The 23,244-nt window shown below is 39.7% G+C and overlaps 1 protein-coding gene and 1 non-coding gene across 2 annotated transcripts in view; both read left to right on the plus strand.

Moving 5' to 3' along the window:
- Positions 1–23,028, plus strand: part of GPC3 (glypican 3) — a 404,846-nt gene extending 381,818 nt beyond the window's left edge. The window contains exon 8 of the mRNA XM_006082075.3: positions 22,505–23,028. Within this exon, the coding sequence (XP_006082137.1) occupies positions 22,505–22,674 (170 nt within the window). The 3' untranslated portion in view covers positions 22,675–23,028. The remainder of the gene's footprint in view (positions 1–22,504) is intronic.
- On the plus strand, positions 1,750–1,878 carry LOC111827266. Its single transcript, XR_002830770.1, has one exon.
- Positions 23,029–23,244: the final 216 nt, after the last annotated feature.

Consider the following 23,244-nt stretch of genomic DNA (forward strand, 5'->3'; position numbering starts at 1 on the left):
GAGACCCTATAGGTAGCACAGGAAACTTCCCTCATCTCCACTAACTTGGGAGGGCATGAGGAATGAAGAGAATGTGGTCATAGATATAATTCAATTTAGCCAATTATTTCAACTCAACTCACAAATTTTGACTGAGCACCTTTTTTTGTGTGTGTGGCTAGCAGTGTTAGGTACAATGAGAATAAAGAGGCTACCTATAATAGTACCTGATCTCAAGGGGAAGAAAGATACAAAAGTGAAGAGTAGTGAGGCACTGGTTACTTTTGAGAAGAGATGTGGTCACTGCTCCCAAGGTGTGCTTTTATTCATTCCTGCAAGGCTACTGTGGGGTCAGGAGAGGAACATGCAGTGAAGCTGGGAAGAACATGGATCAGTGGTTGGTGGAAAAGCCCGATTGTACTATAGTGGGGTATTAAAGATGTGATAGTTTCTGCATCTTTGCCTAGCACCTCCCATACATATGAAATCTAACAGTTTAATGGGAAGGATATAAACCATCTGCAGCAACATATTTGTTTAAAAAGGAGACACCAGCATGAAAACTTAGCAACTTTGAACCAGTTGAAAGAAGAGCATCTGCCTGATATTTTTATAGTGGTTATATTGATTGTTCATCTTTCATTCTTCTTGTGGTTTGTGTTACTAACATATTTGTATTAGTTCTGCCAAAAGAATCCTTGAGAGGAAAAAGAATTTGTAAATTGTTACTTTAGCGGGAGTAAAATGTATACAAGAATTAAAGTTCCCTATAAGCTTTGGCACTTTGGCATGCAGTACATTAGACCTTGAAAGGCCTTTTACATTTTGAGGGCCCAGTGGGGTCAGGGATCTCCCATTCCTGTTTACCTTTTCATGGAATGCTTACATTTATTGGGCACCTACTCTACTCCAGACACCGCGCTAAATGCTTTCACATCTCCTCACAGCAACCCTGCTTTATAGGTGAGGAAACTATGGCTCAGAGACATTTTATAACTTTCCCAAAATCGGAGTTGTTATATAGTAGAGCCAATACTGAAAGTTCTGTTTTCTGATTCCCCATCCAGGAATTTTACCATTACACTACACTGCCTCCTTTTTAAAACTGTTTTTGTACTTCTAGGCTGTACACAGTATAAATCACTGGAAATGATGAGATTTTCTGACTTTCTCATGACCATCTATCACCACTTAAACAAAATGCAGGGCCCTGCAGAAATGTATTTTGAATAGTGGCCCAGTGCACAGATTCATGCACATTTAAAGGAAATTAATTAGAAAAAAAATACTTTAATATCACTATTCACCCTTTCTCTATAATAGAAGTGTCAGAGGTACATTGTGCCAATAGTTGGTCTTCAGACATATTCTGTCGACACTGCCACTTTCTTTCAGCTTCAGAATGTCAACAAAAACAACCAAATTCACAATTGACAATGACAGATCAAAACACGCGCGTGCGATTGGCACCAGCAAGAGCTTTATATGTATGGCACATGCGCGAGTCAATGTTTATTTTTAAATTGCCAGTGCGTGTCATATGTACCAGCTGGTTGGTTGGCCAGTCGGACAGACATACAGTCGGTCACTTAGCTATATATATATATATGATGAGTGAGAGAGACATGTTGAGAGGATTGGGTACTGATTGAGCAGTGCCAGCCCAGGAAGGTTGCCCAGCTCAGCTATAAGACAGCATGAACTCAACAAATTTCTGAGAGGATAAGGAAGGACTACAGTGAAAATGTAATTAAGAAGGGAACAAATAAGTGGACATTTACTTTATTCAGTTTCTTCTTAAGGTGAAGAAAACTCTTTGTAAATGTCCTAGAGAAATATAGTAGCTTTCTGTTCACACTTTGCAAGTAAAAAGGGTGGATCGTTCCACTACTGACATATTTAAAAAATAAATAAATAAATAAAAATAAATAAATAAAATTTAAAAAAGAAGGGAACAAATATACACTCATTTTCTTTTCAATTTTGTCCCAGGTAGAAGTACAACAATCATGGGGCTGTCAGATTTCTTGGTGGCTACAGATCCCTATCACTTCTGTGATTTATCTCTCTTAAGAAGCTGATGAACTGGTAGCAGAGTTAAAGGTTGATAAGTGGGTCCAAACCAAATTAACAATGACAGGTCATTCTAGGGTGGGCCAAAATCCCAGGCTTGATCCTAGGTTCTCTTTAAGATCCTTAACTCCTATACTAGGTTATAAATTCATAATTTGGAGTTGGCCTAACCTCTCCAGCACACTCTGCTCCAGTGCACTTCTAGAAGCAGCCTAAGAGTGTGGCACGAAGCCTGATGAAATGGTTGAGCCCCACCCTACCATGTCAGAGGGCAGAGGAACACCCCATCTTCATAAATAGTCAGGGTATGAACAGTGGAAATAGGAAGTAAGGTTGAGCCTGGCTAAATAAAATATTCACTGATGCCTGGGCCCTGTGTCCTGGATATGGAGAAATAAAATTTAGGGAAACCTCATCAGAAAATAAAGAACCAAGTAGATTGAACAGCCTCAAAAGGCATAAGCAAGTCTTTGAACTTTATTATTTCAAAAATGCCTGATGTGCTAGCTTGTTGATTTTCATCAGTAATAAAGCTTGATTTCTATCTGAAAATCTAGGACCTGGCATTTCAAAATAATTGCTGGAACTTTATATAAGAAAACGTTTTATATCTTTTAAATATTATATGTAGTGGTCTCTTTATTTTCTTATTTGAGCAGAATTTGTAAATTGAATTATTTCTAATGTGTTTAATGCTATGTACAACTAACTGCATATTCAATCTCAATCTAACTATCTCGATACAAATCCGAGGGACTGACTTTCTAAAAAAAAGGAACTTGAATTCAACAAAACAACTTTTTTTGTATTGTTTCCATAGCATTAGATAGTCAGCTTGACTTCCCTCCTCCCCAGGTGCTTTGGAATCTTGTAGCCCAGCTTTATTTACTGGTTTCTAAACAAAGTTTAAATATACCCAAACTCAGCCTTGCATAATTCTCCCCTACATCTATTCAGTGACAGAAACATGTTTTACATGTCCATTTTCTTTCTCCCTATTCCTGAACATTTTTCCCTTTCTTTGGTCCAGGAACTGGAACATAGGTATTGTCTCACTTAATTTTATCTACCATCCTGTGAAGGCAGTAGTATCATCCCCAATTTGCAAGTAGAAGCTCAGATTTAAAGGACTGCGGTCACATATCCAGTAAGTGATGGACCTCGGAGAAGCTTAGGAGCCTGGGATACTCAGTCTCTAACACTGCCCTTCCAGATCCTAACATTCTCACCATGGCCCCATGGCAGTGATCCCCACTTCTAACGAATCCTGTGGAAACAGACTAGCATCTAATCAAAATTGGCCTGCCTATTCAAATTCCATCTAAGCCCTACTTTACTACATTAACTATATTGAAGATGAAGACTGAGGCACAGACACTAAGTCACTTATTTTTAATCTTGGGAAAAATCAAGACTAGAACCTACTACCTCTGGGGGAAACATTATTGAACCAGGCTGCCTTCTTTCATGCTGCTTGGAAAATTCTCATGACTCTTTCACCTTTTTTATTTCACACAAATATTCCAAGATGCCCAAAAGTATTTCAGGCACTATTTTTATTCTTTTGAGTTCCCATAAAGTTAGTGTGCATGTGTATATTTTAGAGCTATATGCTTTATGTACTGTGGCTTGAAAGCTTTTCATATTATCATTTTATAAATGTTTTCATAATCACCCAAATGCTGCAGTTCACACTGTTATCAAATATAAAATAAATCTCCTAATGGTAAATGCACAAGTATCTTCAATAGAAGATACTTGAAGTTTCCTTCCCAAAGGAAACTTGATGATAAATTATCAGGTGTTCAATCAAAGCTACAGAACTGATTTTTAATCCCTATTGAAATCATTGCAAGTGCTCCGAGTTTTATCCATTGTGCACTTTACATGCCTTCCCCCATAATTAACATAAATAAATTAATGTCTTACGAACTTCAATATTTGATGCCCTATGAGTCCTGAGGATATTTAAAGGGAGAAGAAATGTAAAGAAAATGAAATTCTTAAGCAAGATTACTGATATGATAGGACTAAAGAGTTTGGGAGTGTGTGAAAAGTGCCTCTTTTCTTCCCTTTAATAAGTCCTTTACTTGCTCTTGGGCATATTTTAAGGTCCTTTTCATGCTGCATCTAGAGTTGAGCATGCTTTGTATTTCATGCTTTGTCTATGAATCAGTAGAAGCCAAAGTTATTTCTGCTTTAAAATAACAGAGCCAGGAACAGCTAATCTCTTTTCATTCTGAGTTCCCTACATTATTTTACTGGACAAAGTTTGTGTTGGCTACAAAATGGGCCATTCATGACATCTATGAGAAGGAATTTAGGTAAGAATGGAGAGAGATTGTAGGATATATAAAGACTCCCTCTCCTGAGGCCATTAAGAAATTCCAAATTGGCACTGTTTTGAATAGTGACATTGCATTAGCCTTGCTAATTTCAGTAATTCAAGCTGATAGTCTCTATTTACCAATCTACTAGATGAAACCTTCCCATAATAACAGTACCAATGTGCTTCTCACCTAAGGTGAGTTGATATTTTAAAATAGGCAATGGGCCCAGCCGGGGTGGCTCAGTGGTTGAACATCAACCTATGAACCAAGGGTTCACTGGTTCAATTCCCAATCAGGGCACATGCCTGGGTTGTGAGCTTGATCCCTAGTTGGGGGCATGCAGGAGGCAGGCAGTTGATGTTCCCATACCTTTCCCTTTCTCTCTCTAAAAATAAATAAAAACATATTTTTAAAAAATAAAATAGGCAATGGGAGGAAGGTAGTGAGGGAAGGGAAGTTGGAGGGCAATCATTGCTAGCACAGTGGTACCTCTCAGTATGAAACTCTTTGGAAAGTGGTATATGTCTTTACTTCTTCAATGAGGTATGTCCTACATGGTTGAATTAAATTCATTTTTCTTTCTTTAAGCAGGAATGACAATATGAAACATGGGATTTGTCACTCCCTTATCTCATCTTATCTGACCTCTTTCATTATCTCTGACTTTTAATTGTCTTCATTTCAATAATCAGGACTGGCAAGATAACCTATCCAAATTCCTTTATCTTTAAGTGGGAATATGTTTGTTCTTCAGTTTATAAAATGTGCAAATAAACTGACAGATAGTTAATGGCAAAAATTCCAGGGGGGAAAGCCCTCCTTTTTCAATGAGACTACATTTAAAAGAAATTCTCCAAATCTCTCTCAACTTCAACTAGACTGGAAAAATGTACAGAGCGAAATCTTCAGAGCCTCGCCAACTTGAGAAAGTAGATTGCCAAGTGTTTGAAAGGGTTTAGGGTTTCATTTGAAGAGCACTTACACCCCACTGTGCCTGTGCTCAGGTACACTGAACACCAGTGAGGCAGTGCATTGGAAATCTCTCTGAGTACAGTGATAGCAAACCTGCAGGTGACAAGGCATAGCCAGTAATCCATGCCTTCTGCACATCTGGCCCTGTGACTTGGGTTTCCTGTCAGTGAAGAAGACAAAAGCACACAATTCTTCCCTGAACAATTTGGATCATCAAACAATTAAGATGAGATACATATACACATACATATACATATACATATACATATATATACACATATACATATACATATATACTAGAGGCCCAGTGCACAAAATTCGTGCACAGGTGCGATCCCTAGGCCTGGCCGACGATCAAAGCATGAGCATCTGGCGTGGAAAGGCGGGTCCCAACTGACCCCTGGGCCCCTGCACACCCCCCCCCTCCGCCTGAGTCATCGGGCCCCTGCCCAGCTCCCTCTGTGCCTGGGAACCAGGCAGCAGCCCCGCCCCCCACCACTGCCGCTGGTCACTGTCTGTGGGGCGATTGGCAGGGCAATTGTGCCCATCGAGGCCAGCAGTACCTCCACTGCCACCTGCTGCCAGCGCCACCAATGCCCCATGTTCTGCGCTGCCCCCTGGTGGTCAGTGCATGTCATAGCGAGTGGTCGAACTCCTGGTTGAGGGGACAATTTGCATATTAGGCTATATATATATATATATATATATATATAGAGAGAGAGAGAGAGAGAGAGAGAGAGAGAGAGAGGTAACATAATGTGAAAGCATGAGAGCTTTGCTTAGGTTCCAGAGCAGTTTTTCTCCAGAGAAAAGTTTAACATTCATGGTTTTCTCAAATAACTTAAGTAACTTGCTTGTGAAGCACATAAAGATTACAATTCATGCCCTAACTGGTTTGAGGACTGAAGAGTCCCGGGTTCGATTCTGGTCAAGGATGCATGCCAGGGTTGCAGACTCGATCCCCAGTGGGGGGCGTGCAGGAGGCAGCCAAGCAATGATCCTCTCTCATCACTGATGTTTCTATCTCTCTTCCCTTTCTCTTCCTCTCTGAAATCAATAAAAATATATTTAAAATTTTTCTAAAAAAAAAAAAGAAAAGAAAGTATTCTCTATTCTCTGCATAGGGGCAGAGCAGTAGATGTCTATGGTTCAGACTTTCCCAGGTTTCCCTTTTCAGAACTCTCAACAGGATCTGCCTTTGCTCAGAATTCCCACACTTGGTTCATGCCTCTCTTGTGGCACTTAGCACATTCTAACTTGGAAACAGTTATTTTTATACTCACCTCATCTTAACAGGATAGAGAGCTCCTCGAGGCCAATTTCTAGCAAACAATAGATACCCAAATTCACATTCATTTTTATACCATGTGTCCATCTCCTGCTAGAGCTCCTGGAGAGCTCCTTGAGGGTCTGCTTCATGTCTTACCCTATAGCTGCAGTGCCTGGCCTGCCTGATTCCCAATACAGCAGTTCCTCAAATAATATCATTTTCTTCAATGTAGTTTCCTTATAACATTGAGAATGACATAGGAATTTAATGATTGTTTATATCAATTAACATATAGTAAAATTGGTTTAGTTATATATCATTTCACTTAAAGTCACAGAACCTATCAACAATTTTAAGTGAGGGCTTGCTACCCATCAATAAATATTGCCAGTACTCAAACTGTTTAATTAAGCAATTGCATTGTACTAACCATACTTAACATAAACCCTTCCATTCATCTTGGGCTACCACATCCACCATTCATCCACTTCAAGGGGTTATTCATGATAATACATTAAACCAAAATGTTTCAGAAGGACTCAGGTAATGATACCAAAGATAAGGACCCATAATTTGATATATTTTAACCCTTTTTCCCCAAAAAGAAGTACTCTGGAAATGACAAGGTTTAGAAGAGGTTTTAGGGAAAGAAGCTCTAGTGAAAAGGAAAAAGTAGTGTGAGGTCAAGAAGGTAGGGTGAAAGAAACCCTTAAGTGAAGAATGCTGCCTATGTCTGTTATCAGGGCCCCACAACCTCTAACTGCTGCCTGCCTGGCTGGCTGGCTGGGGCATGAGAAAGGTGAAACAAACAAAAAAAATCAAGTTGAAAAGGAGGCCCCCTAAACTTGGTTTTAGGCTTAATACTAAGGAAAAAAAAGATTTGAGGATTACTTACCTTCTTGTTAGTCAAAGGGGGGCTTCAGATTTCTCCCCTGGGTGACCTAAGCTGTAATCTGTCTCTATAGCCCTCTGTTAATACTCCTGCCATTTGTGAGGAAATTATAGAGACTGGAGAAGCTCAACTTACTTCTTCTAATCTCTTGGCAGAAAAATTAAAAAGACAACAGAAATTGCTGTCTGACTGGTATTCTGAATGACATAGGGAGTACTGATTGGGACAAATCAATCAAAGAAAACAATCTCTGTTTAAGGAGAATGCATCTTTAATCGTGGTAATTCCGTTAGTGAATTGCTTTCTCTGGTGTAATTGCATACCTAATTACAGTTTGCTCATTTTGATTTTCACTTTACATTGTTGTTTGGGGCTTATGCAGTTGTGGATTTGCAGGCTGAGCTATGAACTTATTACTGGCATTAAAAATCCTAGGTCAAGTGGGTCTCAGGACCAAATGTCACCATTTTAGAAGTGTATCAAGGGTCACCTGACAATTATATTTCCTTTAGCACTTTCTCAAAAGACTTATTTTTCACCCTCTTACTGATTCAGATTCTCTTCTATGATAAGTATCCTCAACATCCTCCAAAATAAAATTGTGAAAATAAAAATTAAAAACAATAGTAAAATGGGTACAAACAGGCCATAGTGACAAGTTATATACTAGGATGTGCTCCACAATCCAATTTCTGTAGTTTAGTGTAATACTGATTTTCTTTTTTTCCTTTTTTCTAAAATGTCCATATATGTGTATGTATGAGGGGGGTGTGTGTGTGTGTGTATATATATATATATATATATATATATATATACACACACACACACACACGCACACATACACATACTAGAGGCCCGGTGCACAAAAATTTGTGCACTGGCAGGGGAGGGGGGGTGGGGAGGGTGTCCCTCAGCCCCACTTGTGACCTCTCACAGTCTGGGACCCCTCAGGAGATAACCACCTGCTGGCTTAGGCCTGCTCCCCGGGTAGCAGATGGCAGGCCCGATCCCTCGGTGCCTGCCCCGCCTTCCTGGGTCACGCACAGGGGCACCCGCCGCCCCGGGTCGCAGATAGCAGGCCCAGATGGCGCTGTCCGGCCCCACCGCCCCGGGTGGCAAATAGCAGGCCCAGATGGCAGCGGGGCAGGCGGGATGGCGCTGTCCCACCCTGCCTGCAGTATTCAAATTAGCCACCATCTTTGTTGGCTGTTAATTTGCATATCACGCTGATTAGCCAATGAAATGTGTAGCGAAGGTATGGTCAATTACCATGTTTGTCTATTATTAGATAGTATATGTGTGTGTGTGTGTGTGTGTGTGTGTGTGTGTGCATACATATGTGTGTGTGTTTATTGATTTTTGAGAGAGAGAGAGAGAGAGAGAGAGAGAGATGCAAGAGAGAAACATACACACCTGACTGGAGACTGAACAAACAACCTAGGCATGTGCCCTGACCAGGAATCAAACCAGGGGCGTTTTGGTGCATGGGAATGCATTCCACGAACTGAGACACCTGGCCAGGGCGCTAGATCATCATTTAAAGAAAATATCTCCTTTCTCTCCCAATCTTTTCCAACTAGTCTTTCCCAACTTTTGTCCTACTGTCCTGCAATTTACTTCCCATGCAGCCTTCATTCTTACATGCCAGGTTTATTCTAGGCATATGTAGAAATACACCATATAAATGTAGAAGTGTATGTCAGAGGATATTCACCACAGCATTGTTTTGCCAGGAGAAATTAGAAACAAACTAAATTACAATCAAAGGGGAAATGGCTAAATGTGTTATATTCATGCTATGGTATTTCTTGAGAGGATTAAAAGGGATGAGGCCGTTCTACTTGTATTAACATGCAAATATTTCTATGCATATCATAGGAATATGCATAGAAAATAAATGTGGAGGATGGTTTTCTGGAGGATAAGACAGCTGGCTGCCACAGTCCTCCAGGTGAGAGATGATGAGAACATAATCTAATTAGTAGCAATAGCAAGCAATGGCAATGGGAAGGAGAATTCACAAAATATTAAGGAAACAATTTACAGGATGCCATAATTAATTAGGCCTGCAGCATAAAAAAGGAGGAAGAATATAAGGTGATTTGCAGGTTTCTTGCTTGGAAAATTATATGGCTAGGTAGAGGCATTTACTTTTCAGTAAGTTGAGAAATCCTCGGTGATAGATAAAACTAGGGGCAGAGATGACAGCATTCAAAACTTGTAAAGTGAGACGAGGAGAAGGCCAAGAGAAAGGAAAGTAGCCTGCAAAGGAAATAGAATTTAAGAAAAACAGCCTGCAAATGAAATTTCTATGAGGCAGAAGAGGGACCCAGGAGGAAGCTGTGGAGGAAAGTAAGGGGGACACCAAGTTTCAAGGCAGAGAATGGCCAACAGTATTGGAAGCTGCAGAGAGCTCAAGATGAAAAAGAAAGAATACATATAAACTGGCATGAGGGATCTTATTGGGTATTGAGCTGATGAAAATGTTCTAAAATTGATTATGGTTACACACCTCATTAAATTATTGCATTGTACATTTGAAATTTGCTTGAAATGGATGAATTTTATGGTATTTAAATTATACCTCAATAAAATTGTTTAAAGAAAAAAGAATCCTTTGGGATTTAGCTTGGAGCAAGGGGAACTTTCCAGTCTAACCTTTCTTTTTAATGGTTCTGAAAAGCCCCATGAAGTAAAGTGACAAGAAGCACATGAGATTACTGGTGCCACATCTTGACCCTCCCTCACTCTCTTGCAATACCAAAAACTACTTTATATGTTTGATTTGTTTTTCATCAAGCAATTAGTATGATCACTCCTATTCCCTGTCTTCCTTTTATTAATTGCAAAATGGTTAGTGTATTTATTTTATTTATTTATTTAGCTTATATATCCAGAAGTTTAAGTTGCCAGGCTATAACGTCCCAGTTTTTATCTGTTTTTTGCTGTTAATGATTACATTTTAATGTACTGAAACGTAGCTTCTTTATTGGTCCTTCAAAGTCTTTTCACTCTAAAATCTCATCATTTGTTTTCTGTTACCTCTATTATACTTATAGTATAATGCCTTGTTCTTCTTGGCCATTTCCCTTCTTATTTTGACTTGACCAATAATAAGGTAGATGTATTTGTCTTGGTTAATGAGTATATTTGATGTACTCTAGACAGGTAAAAACAATATGGAAAACTCATGCCCCTTCTTAGTTATAAGAAACCAGAGCTCCCCTTGACCGTACTTAATTAAAGTGTTCATTTTTTACCAATAGCATCTTCCTTTTATTTTGGTTCAATATCTTCTGGCTGGTTTTTATACTTTTTATTAGTAATCTGACCATCTGGCTGCCACCCTTTATAGTAGAATTTTCCCTTTTCCCTTTTACATCTTTAGAAACATGGGTTTTGGCCATTTGGCATCTTTTTACCTTTTCTTACCTCCCTTTGGACTTGTTCTAGTGCTCACAGAGCTATTTGTATGAGGGTCATTCAGCTCTTTCTCCTCAGTTGCCTTCTCCTTGGTTCCTTCCAAGTTATGTCCTAATTGCATTCCCAAAATGAATTTTCTCTATCTGATGAATTTTATTCCCTTGGATCCTGAGTGATACCATTATGAGCAAGATGTCTATGACCTCCAGGCTGGTGTGGCTTAGTAGTTGAGTGTCGACTTATGAACCAGGAGGTCATGGTTCAATTTCCAGTCAGGGCACACGCCCTGGTTGCAGGCTCCATCCCCAGAGTAGGGTGTGCAGGAGGCAGCTGATCTATGATTCTCTCTCATCTCTCTCTCTCCCTCTCCCTTCCTCTTTGAAATTAATAAAAAATATTTTTAAGAAGAATAAAAAAGATGCCTATGACCTGTGAATTACTGCTAATCCTTGCTCATTAGTAGGTAAAAATTCTATGTAAACAATTCCTGACTTGGTTGCTCCACCTTCTACATAGGCAGTGCCCTCACATGACTATATATACTACCTGATAACATTCACATGATTTTTGAGACCTAGCCCCAGTTTAGCAAGCTAGAAAGATTATGTGGTTCTTTCTCCCCACCTTAGGCAGGTCAGTAGTGACTCCCTTTAAATTATGTCTTGGTTGATAACTCCTTGGCAAACTTAAAGCCCTCCTCTCTAAGCTAGTTGTGAGTCACAAAAGACACGGATCCCTTTCTTTGAGAGAAGATCCAAAGCAGCCCTTTAGATTCCCCTCCAGACAGTGTCTGTGTCAAAAGGTACGAATGCAAAGATCACTTGAACTCTATCCCTTCACCCTTCATACCTGCTATGAGACCTCTAAAAACTTGAATGAAATTCTAGAATTCAGGGTTGGAAGGGTCATCAGAAGTTATTTACCTTCACCTTTATTCTATGTTTGAATCCCTTCACCAATATCTCTACCAAATGGCTACCCAAACTGTCATGGACCACCTCTGGAGATAGATCTCACTGCCTAGAGGCAGCCTACATAATTTTCTGGTTGCACTAAGTGTTAGAAAGTTTAAATTTTTTATTTAAGTCTAAATCATTTCCCCCCTAGGAGAAAGACAAGGCAATCAAACAGCAGTAACTAACATGGCATGGTTATGGGGCAAGAAAAAACTGAAAGAGGGAAAGAGAGAAGGGAAATTGAGCAAAGAGGTTATGAGCAGGTGCAGGAGATCAGGCAGTGCCATAGAAAGAGGTCTGTGGCGCTACAGGAGCCAATAATGGAATCTGGGTTGAGAAGCAGGAATGGTGCTGAAAGATAAACAATAAGGGAATAAAACAATAAGGGTGGAAGCTTAAGGAAAGAGTTATTATAACCTTTGCTAAAATAAATGAAACCCAGGTTAGAGGTTTACATCAAAGTGGGAAGGAATAGAAAAGCATTTATAAGATTCAAAATCTATCGGAGGATTCCAACCTTATCCTTTGCCTAAGGATATGGAAAAGAACATTGTGGAGACAGGAGAGAATGCTTAGTAGAGCAATGACTGGACAGAAGAGAATAATTGGACATAGGACATGAGTTTAAAGAGCAATGGAAAGAGAAAATGAAGTGAGTAGAGAAATGGAAAAGGGGGGAGGATGAAAACACAGGACTTTTAGGTTAAGGAATTGTATTTATTCCTATGCCAGCACATAATTGTATTTTCCTGGCAGTCATCCCACGGACCTCTATTAGGGGAATAGGGTGCTGGTATGTTTTACTGTACTGCCAGGACTGAAGTCTTAATGCTTTGTAGTATTATAGCCAAGCAAGGGACTTCATTAATGAAGCTATATTTTGATGTCACCGAAGCAGGCACTGAAATTTCAATCACCAGCAGCTCCTGCACTTGGGAATGAGTGGTGATGGAAAGGGCAAGGTGTGGCCCAGAGATAGATAGATTGTGAAGCAAAGGCAAGCGTCAAAAGTATGGGAACCCAGTCATGAAGGTACAAAGAGAAAAATAAATGGAACCTGCTCACCAGAAAACCTATTTTCTGTCCGGCATGGCACACAGAATGCAAGCATGTGTCAGCTGCTTACATAGCAAGGCATCATGTTCCAGGCAGCAAAAGGGAATAAGAAAATAATCTTTGTAGATTCTATTCACACTGTTGTGAATGGATGCTGTGGGTAATGAGAACTTGCTATTGTCAGAAAGGCTTTGGAATCTAGAGGCAAGGATTTGAGCCATGCCATTTACTTCCAGAGCCTCATCCATTGCCCTTTCTTTGTCTTGTCTTTCTCATAGCTCAGCAGGACTCCTTCTCCTAAGGAAATCATCAGTTAATGAGAATAGACTCCTTGGGAAGTGTTTCCACTAAGGAGGTAGCCCTTCACCTGCACACTCTCAGTAGACTGGGGATATGTGTTTATTCATGTAGCCATTGATTCATTCATTCATTCATTCAACAAGCATGTTTTTAAATGTTTGTGCTAGCCAAGTATTGTACTGTGTTTGAGCTAGAGAGGAATAAGACTCATTTCTTACTTTGATGAGGCTCATGGTCGAGTTGAGGAGAGGAAAATAGCAATGACTAACTCAACTTAAATTAGTGGTATAATACAAGTACAATCTAATAAATAGAGAATGAAGTGATTAATTTGGGTAGATGAGACGGGAAGGCTTCCTGGAAGAGGTATCATGTAAGAGAGAGAGAGAGAGAGAGAGAGAGAGAGAGAGAGAGAGAGAGAGAGAATACCAGGCTGAAGGAACAGCATGAAGAAAAATATGGGAACTTTAAAATACTTGCCATTTTCAGCAAATGATAAATGGGATAGTGTGACTACAGTATATGGTACTTGGGAAAATATATAGGCAGTTGAAACTGGAAAGGAAGACAAGATGAGATGCAGAAGCTCATGAATGCCATATTAAGGAATGAGGGCTTTATCCCACATACAGTAGAGAACCATCAGAAGATTTTGAGGAAGAGAGACACGTGATTTAAGAAGAGTGTTGTCTTGTTCCTGCTGTCACACAATAGAACATTCTTCTTCCTGAACAGCAGTGGGCCATTGAAAAGCAGTGAGTATTTTATCTATGGGGTATTGAGGACTGTGGTGCAGTGGAAAAGGAGAGAGGCTGAAGGAAAGAGGAGATGATGCCTGTGTGAATGTGAGAATGGGGAATTACTGATAGTCTAGATCCGAAGATGGGAAGGTAGGAGTTTAGAGCCAGGATGACAATGTGTTCTTCCAAGTAAACTGAGGGGAAAATACAGTGGGGCCTTGACTTACGAGTTTAATTCGTTCTGTGACAGAGCTCGTAACTCAAATTACTCGTATGTCAAATCAAAAAGTGAACGAATGAGACACGTGATGCTGGGCTGATGTTGTAGCGTTCACTGTGACATTCGCTGCACCAACTAGCAGTGGGGTATCTGAAGCTGGCTCGTAACCCGAATTTTAGCTCGCAACTCAAAGCAAAAAATCGGCCGAGAGATGGCTCGTATCTTGAAAAACTCATTAGTTGGGACACTCGTAAGTCAAGGCCCCACTGTAGTCTCAATTCCTCCAAATGCTGTTGATGCTGAGGGAGGCTTTTCATCTATCATTCATGAGGATACCTGCCTGCTGTTGATTTCTGGCCTGCAATGTTTTCACACCCAGGCTGAGTATTTTTCAGAATGTAAGCCATTTTAACCTATAAACTATTATAATAGTAATTTTCCTTGCTTTGGGGCATTACCAAGACATTGTAAGCATTTTAGGTCTCAGATACACTTTTTGTAAGATTTACTAAGGCTGATTAAAAATTGAAGATTACCAGACTTTGGGTTTTCCCATTCAAGTATATCTAAATCCCTACCCCAAATTCTATCAAATAATTTTTCATTGAGCATCTTGGAGCTTGGCCTCCAAGGGACTATAAGGCCACTCCCTCACTCTCCTGATCACTCAAAAGCAATTGGATTTGGCTACAACAAGTGACAGTTTGTGTTTTCCTTCTGCATCCTCAAATCCCAGTGATGTATACATACCTCTGTACTGCATCATGCCTGAAATTTATATTATAAACAGGGCTTGGTGAATCTAAACTACTAAATTTCTGTTAAAAGTAATGAGGACAGAGTGTATTCTTTGATCAATTTTTTAAAATATTTTTATTGATTTTTTACAGAGAGTAAGGAGAGGGATAGAGAGTTAAAAACATCGATGAGAGAGAAACATCGATCAGCTGCCTCCTGCACACTCCCTACTGGGGAGTACATGCCCTTGACCAGAATTGAACAGGCCAACGCTCTATCCACAGAGCCAAACCAGTTAGTCTTGATCAATTTTTTAACGTGGTTTCAGCTTCACATCATTTTTGTGAATCACAAAAGTAAGTGTAAGTTTCCAGAGGTTGTATAAAATTTCCTTAAAATACTTAGCTTTGGATAAAAATCCTTCACAAAATTGCCCTTATCCTTCATTCCCAATTGAGGATCTATATCTGCAATTCTAGGGTAGAGCTTAAATGCTTAAGTGTCCAAAAGACCTAACTGAACTTGACTTTAAAAGTAAAGGCTGTTTATGTAGCAAGAATAACAACAAGCAGCATTTCCAAAGCCATCTTGAGTTAGAACTGTGGAGGCATCTTCTAACAAAGTTTGGTTCTACAGACTAGTTAGGTGATGTGGCATTGATAGCAAAGCCACAATATTTCACACACAGTTAAGGTGACAGTGCTTCATTTCACTCACTCTCAAATATCTCTGAAGACTAATCAGTATTCAGTGAATCCAAATCAACTCCTATTCTTTCCTCAAATCACCCTATTGAAACTTTTCTCAAAATTCTGAAAGTCCTAATTAACCTGAAATATTTTATGAAGTCTTAAATGAGCTTGAAAATGGTGCATTTCTACTCTATCTTAAGGCCTTGCATTTTTTAGTATAAAATGGTGTGCTTCCCCCCTAAATCATTAGGAAGAAGTATGCCATGGCTTCATGTACTCACAACCCACTGTAGTGTAATCTGAAGATATACACACCCCAGATTGAGAGGCAGAGGCCTATAATAACAAAGGTCATGGCTATACTAATGGGAAAAGCCACTGTATTCTTTCAACATACCATAGTTGCAACTGAGGATGTTTGCAGGCTAAAATTAGCTATAAACAAAGAAGTGAGCATCTCACAGCCCCAGCCCTCTTCCAGGAGCAGCCATTATTCCCAGGATCTATGATCATTTAGTAGGCAAGATTGGCAGCTCACTTGTTTATCATGAAGGTGCATAATGAAATGGGCCCATTCTAAAAGGAATCTCATTAGACCACTTAAAAACCAGAAGCCACAACTGTGCCAGTTCCCTCCTCATCTGATTTCTGAAGAAGAAAACCTAGACTCTCAGAAACCCAAGGGTCATTCACAAAGTCACTTTCTTCTGCTTTCAAGTCCAGGTAGTCATTTCACACCTAAAAGTTCACATAGGAGGGGGGGTTGGTATGGCATGAAGGAGGATGGTGTTGAGGATAAGATAAGGAAACCAAGATCTGTTTGGGATTCATATGTGAATGGCAGAACCCAAGGGCTTCTGTGGGAATGGGCAGCAGAGTGAGCAGTAGTGCAATGAACATAATTTCTCCCGAGATTTCCTCAGTTTCAGCCTCTGGGGTCTGCCAACTAATGTACTGAAGGTTTCGCATATTCATGTCTTGGGGGCCAACTGTACACAGCAAATGCAAAACACAGGGGTAGTCGTATTGCTCTGTTGCTATATTGGGACCAGATTGAAGCCATCTGCTGGTGCAAGCTTGGCAAGAAAGAAACCCCCATGTTTGGCTCAACAGCAGCATTCTCTCCCGTGGCATTTTGATAGCAGCTCTTCTTTCAGACTGCCCTATGAAGTCTGCCTGCTGGTGAGGGTGAGGCCCTTGGAGCAGCGATTTTCAACCTTTTTCATCTCGTGGCACACATAAACTAATTACGAAAATTCTGTGGCACCACCAAAAGCTATATTTTCTGTCAATCTGATTTAAAAAATAGGTATAATTTTGATTCATTCATACCAGATGGCTATTTTTGTGTTGGCTGTTGTCATTTTTTTATTTGACAATCTAAGAGAAAATAGGTCCATGCCCCTGACTAAATAGTCGGGTATTGCATGTTTTAAAAAGTCTTGTGGCACATCAATGTGCCTCTTGTGGCACACCATTTGAAAATCGCTGCCCTAGAGCAATGCATCTCCCTCCTTGATGCCGTGAGCTTTGCTTCCTATTATATGCTTAAAACCTCATTGGCTTTGTAAGGGCCCAAGCAAAGGCTTATCTCACTGGCTGAGAGATCTTCTTTGGCTGCCTGTGCATGACTGCTTGATGCACCCCAGGTCCAGTCACTTCCCCCTCAAAAGCTTTGCGTGTACTGGCCTCAGTGGAAGTTATTAGGCCAGGGTTTAAAGAAAATAATGACAGTCCAGCGTGGACTTATTTATTGCTGGCGTCCCTTATCCAATATTAGAACAACTAAAGAAGAAAGAGGATTCAAAATTTGGTAACTTATCATGACCACCAGAAAAACTCACATTCCAAGAGAAGCAACTGATTGAACCTACTTGTTGATGGAGGCTCTGCTGAGGGCAGCCATCTTGGCTGCTGTGGACAGAGAAATGATTGCAGACTGCAGCAAATTGTGTCCCTCACTGGCCCCTAAGAGCCTTGGAATCAGAGAGAAATAAAACTAGAAGGAAATTTAGAGTCAATCCAGTCCAACACTCTTATTTAGCAGATGGGGTGACTGATTCCCAGAGGAGTGGGTAATGACTTGCCAATGACACAGTAAGTCTGGTGTAGCCTCCTGAGGAACTCCATCCACCAGGAGACTGAATAATAGTAAAGGGTTCCACACTGAGTACTTTACCCAACAGAAAAAGCAGAAAAAACTTTCAACATAACTTGCAGACCTTAATGACTGATAATTATGTTAAAGGTTTATCTAATCTGCAACACAGAGGACATCAGGGCAAAATGAGAATCAGAGTTGAGTGTGTAATCAGTACAGATTCTTGGACCTACCCTTTGGGCATAGTTAAACTGATTACAAAGAGAAACAGATATTTGGATTTAACATGAAAATCTTGCTGACCCAAAAGTTTCTCACTGATAATCAACTGCAAGTCAGAAATATTTTATGTGCATTTTACAATATGTACCTAATACAACAAAGATATGTTCTGGAAAATCACTGATGAACATTAAATATGAATTATTTAAAAGAAAATGGTTTGTGGTGACTCCCCGAGTACATCTGGTTTGTAGCAAACTGAGCAAGTTTTGGTTTGCTGTATATTTAGCTTTGTCAGGTTTTTTTAAAATTATATTTGCTACTGTCTAATCCCCAGACACTGTTCCCACGGGCTTCTTTTTTCCAAGACAAGATGTCTGACAAGTCTCTCCCACTTAAGGCTGTCCTCCAAACTGTTAGCAATGATTTTTCTAAAAAACACAAACCAGATTATGTGGTTTCATTACTTAAAAAATTCAGTGGCTCTCTATTGCCCACAAAATAAAGTTTTAGCATTCCCAATCGACCATGATTTAGCTGTTAATTGTCCTTCCTGCCTTACCTTTTATCACCCACAACACAGTACAGACATACACACACAGAGACACACACACAGACACCTCACAACAATGTATACTCTATGCTCCCTTCCATCATAGAGGCTACTTGCTCCTATTAAGTATTCCCTACAGACAATTTTTTATATTGTGATTTCGCTCAAACTGAACCCTCTGCCTAAAATGAATAACCATTTCATCAGCCCTTCCATAGTTCCACCCATCCTTCATGGTATTAATTATAGTCCAACTGTTCAAAAAAATCTTCCCAGATCCTTCTATTTGGAATTTTTATATCTCCCTTCTATCCCTGTGGTATTTTGCTTATGCCTTTATCTGTGCCCTTTCTACATTCTGCCAAGTAGACCTGTCTACTAGTCTATTTTCCTTGCTAGAGTGCTGGAGTGTGGGATTCCTGAAGGCAAATACTAAGTCTTTTTCCAACCTTCAGGCTTAATGCTTGGGACATAGTAGGCTACCTTTAAGCTTGTTGAATTAAATTAGGTTGTATTTCCCCTGTTCAAGAATGTCCATATTTATCTTTGACCAAAACTCGTATTTCCTCTATCTCCCATAATGCTTCCTCTGCTAATCTGCCCCCTTCGTCTCTATCAATATAAGCCCTAGGAACTTGGCTATCGGATTGGGTGAATATATTTGCTGCTACTAAATGGGGGGCCTCAGGAAACATGTAGCCACAGCTTAGGAAACACAGCAATGTATCATTCTGAATAGTTCTTGGGGCCCTTTGGAGGTAGAAGACTTGACCCAACTTTGTACCTGGGGCATCTAATGGCCCTGGCCATAATTGCTGATTTCTTCAGGGAAATAGAACTGATATGATAATTCCCATATGGCTTCTCAAACCCAGAGCTCTTCTCAGTATTTCACAAAGCTTAATAAGACTACTTAATCAAGTTTGTGATCAGTTTTATGTGGAAACACTGACTTTTCTCTTGCTTTTTATTTTGTGTGTGTGTGTGTGTGTGTGTGTGTGTGTGTGTGTGTGTCAGTGCTACTTTATTCCTCATACAACTGAATATTCTAATAAATATAGAGCAAGAGAATTATCTTTAAATATTGTTTACAGAAAGGAATTTGACATTGGTTCAAAATAATTACTGGGCTGCCTCATCCGATGCAGCTTCCCTTTGCCACTGAGCTGTTGGAATATCCTGCTGGGTGTTTCATCCAGTGTTTCTTCCATTCCTTGGCTTCTTGGTAAAGTCCAGTGCCACAGCCCCCAAATCATGCTGTAGAAATCTTTTTACCCTTCCATTGGCCAGCTTGGCAGCCAGACTCATTTGAAGGTACAGAGGAGGAAACCCAGTTTTAACTGGATGTGTTGGTTCCTGAGTTCTGGTAGTATGTATTTCACTAATCAAGAATTTTTTTCAAGAAGGAGTCTGTTAATGCTTAATCACTGTAATCTGTTTAGTATACATTTTTTCCAAGAGATGGTATAGCTTCATATGAGGTTCAGAGTAAGACCTGCATTCAAATAGGACCCCTGTGATTTATCCACTGTGTCAGTATGGGCAAAAAAACTGACCTGAGTTTGACCTTTCTCATCTTTAAAAAATGGGATTTATAATACTTACCTTATGACATTGTTGAGAAGGTTTAATTAAATGAGATAACATATAAATAGCTTAGTAGAATGCCTGGCACACAATGAGGACTCAATAGTTGGTAATCATATTTATCATTTCAAAACATAGGGTCCAAGAGATAGAAATAACAAAAGAAGTCTTTGGTGGCAAAAAGGATTAGAAACTACTGGAATCAAGATAACTGCTGGGTTTACCTTAACTGCTATGATACTATTATTTAGTGCTTGCAGAATATTTGAAGAGCAAGATAAGTAGTATAAGCGCTTAGTGGCAACATTAATTGATGTTGTTTCATCTTAATATTGGGAAAGAGGAATATCCAGAAAAGGAATTTGAAAGTGATTCTGAGAGTGCTCTCATTCGGGTAAATCCTAAAAAATACTCCTTTTCATTTAAGTTGAGAAGTTGCTGTGAGACCCAAGGCTGCCTTTCAACAGATATAACCATATGTGTTCTCAATTTTGATGAAATCTGATCATGACTTAAGCCTGTGTTATCCTTGCCGAGTGACAGCTGACCTCAGCCTTTTCTATGTGCTCTGCATAGTTCACCTTTCAGAGAAAGAGGTCTGATTTCCAAGTAAAGTGTTGCTCTTTGTTCTTTTCCTCTTTTTATTTTCTTTGTATGTATTTATTTTAGGGAGAGAGAGAATCCAGATTACAGTCTGTTGAGTTGCTTTTCCCTGGGTAAGAGGGTTTCCTGGAAATTTTTATTTTAATTATTATTGGCGCTCAAGAAGAAAAACTTTCTCAGCTTAAGAGGAGCAAAATATAGTCAAATTCATGCATATCAAAAGTTATGAAATCATTTCTTTATACAGCCATGAAAAATAATTATGATTAACAACACAATAACATATTTGTATTGAATAACATAGTTAAATGATTCAATAATATTTTTAAATTAATAGGAAAAATGTCAATACCCATTAGGTAAAAAGGCAAAAAAAATATGAACTGTTATGTATTGAGAAATATAATTAGTAAACTAAAATAGAAAATGTTCAGTATGAATACTTCAAGTACATGCAAATTAAAGAAACGCTGAGATATGGTATACTGACTACAATATACTTTTTCAATTGAGGCACAGTAAATTTGGTTCCCTCATCATTGCTGGCATTATAAACTGCAATAATCCTTTTGGAAAATAGTATTGCTGTCTATGTAATCCCCCCCCAGTTTTGATCACCTTCACCTTGCTGCCTGCTCTAACCAATGTCAGCCTCAGAGCCACCCTGATCTTGGGCCCTACTCTAAAGTCATCCTGGACCAGCTGAGTCTTCATACTTTTCTTCCTGTGACTTACTGTTTCATCCCCTGTAAGAGGAGCTCTTCCTTCCTTCCCGCTATAAAATGCCAGTCATTTCCTCTGTGCCTGTTGCTATGCATCTCAGTGTCCCCAAGAACTCTTTCCAGGTCCGTTGGCCACAGGACAGTTGGCTGGTGAAGTTGCTCACATCACATCACCTTCACAAGCTATTGAAATAGAAACATTAGTGACTGAGGCTAGAAAAGCCTAAGGAGTAGATTTGAGCTTTAAATTTGGGAAAGCAAATCTGAAAGAACCTGAGCCAGGGCTAGACATCTTGAATTTTCTAACAAACCACTATCTACTTAGATTTGCCTTCTGAGAGACTTTCTCATTAGGGCAACCCCAATATCCCAACTTCTTTTTCAGAATCATGAAGATATCATAAACGATAGGCAGTTAGAGAGGAAGATCCTTACCTATTAACATTTCCTTAGTCTTAATTTGCTTACTAGTAGTTTAAATCTTATGTATTAGATCAATTTAACTTTCTCTGGGGCTTTTTTAGAGGGGATGAAAAGACCATATATATAAGAAGAAATGTTTGGGAAAAATAAAACACCTTTTAATGACAAACTACCCTATCCTTAACTTTAAAGCAAGATTCCCAGGAGGGGATCTGTATGGGGTGCAGGACCCAGGAAAGCTGCACTGAGAGTCCACAATATCCCCTCCCCCATTAACACATACACACAAGGAGACACATGTAGTCACTCACACTGCACCTTAGATTTTGATACCAGTGAGATCTGGTGAAAATGACTTTCAAGTAGAGCTTTGCCAGGGATGAGATGTTGCAAAGGCCCAATGTGCATCGCAGGGTATGGATACAGCCACAGTCGAGAGGGAAACAGCCAGGTTGCTCCCTGTTGGTATGATCTCTGGAAGGAGCACCTCTAGCTATATCATTCCTCTATCTCCCCCCCACACACACACACACTTTTCCATCTCCTGGCAGCTTTCCTTCCCAGCAGTCCAGACAAGTGCTTGAGCCGTGAATAGTGTACACCTGATAATGTTGGTAATCCTGTATTTAAAATTCTTCTTTAATTTTGGCAGAACTGGCTTATGATCTGGATGTGGACGATACCCCTGGAAGCAAGCAACATGTGAATCAGAACGACAATGAGATAGTCGTCTCTCGCAACTGTGGGAATGGCCATTCCCCCCTGAAGGTTCTAACCAGCCTGGCAATCTATGTGGTGTGCTTTTTCTTCCTGGTGCACTGAATTCCTAGTGCACAGCACCTGTGCTGCCCTTCAGCACCCTGTGGTTTTCCTCTATAAAAGGAACCACCTTCTTATTTTTTTTCTATTTTTTTAATCTCATATGCCTCCTCTAGCCATTAAGTAGGAAACTAACCATGTGTTATGTTTTTGAAATGAAATGGTATCTTTATGAGGCAGATAAATTTTAGTGGTAGTATAGATTGTCCTTTTGTAAAGAAAAAAAAATCAAGTCGTGCCAAATTATTTTCCTATGTTTGGCTGCTAGAACATGGTTACCATGTCTATCTCTCTTTCTCTCTTTCCCTTTGCATGGATTTCTTTGAACAAAAAAAATAAATAAAAGCTCAAATAAAATGCATTGGGTCTTTTTTGTAAGCTCTCATATATGGTGACTATGTATTGCTTTTCCTCCTTCTCAGCTAGCTTTATATTCAGCATAAGAAAATCTCATTAGGTGCCAACAGGGACCTTGAAACCTACCTCCCTAGTGTGTGTATCAACCCTGGTCCCAAACCCCAGTGAAAGCCACTTCTTCCCAACACATACCCAATCCATTATCTCCATTTAGAA

This window comes from Myotis lucifugus, unplaced genomic scaffold (genome assembly GCF_000147115.1).
Source record: "Myotis lucifugus unplaced genomic scaffold, Myoluc2.0 scaffold_2, whole genome shotgun sequence".
NCBI lineage: Eukaryota > Metazoa > Chordata > Mammalia > Chiroptera > Vespertilionidae > Myotis > Myotis lucifugus.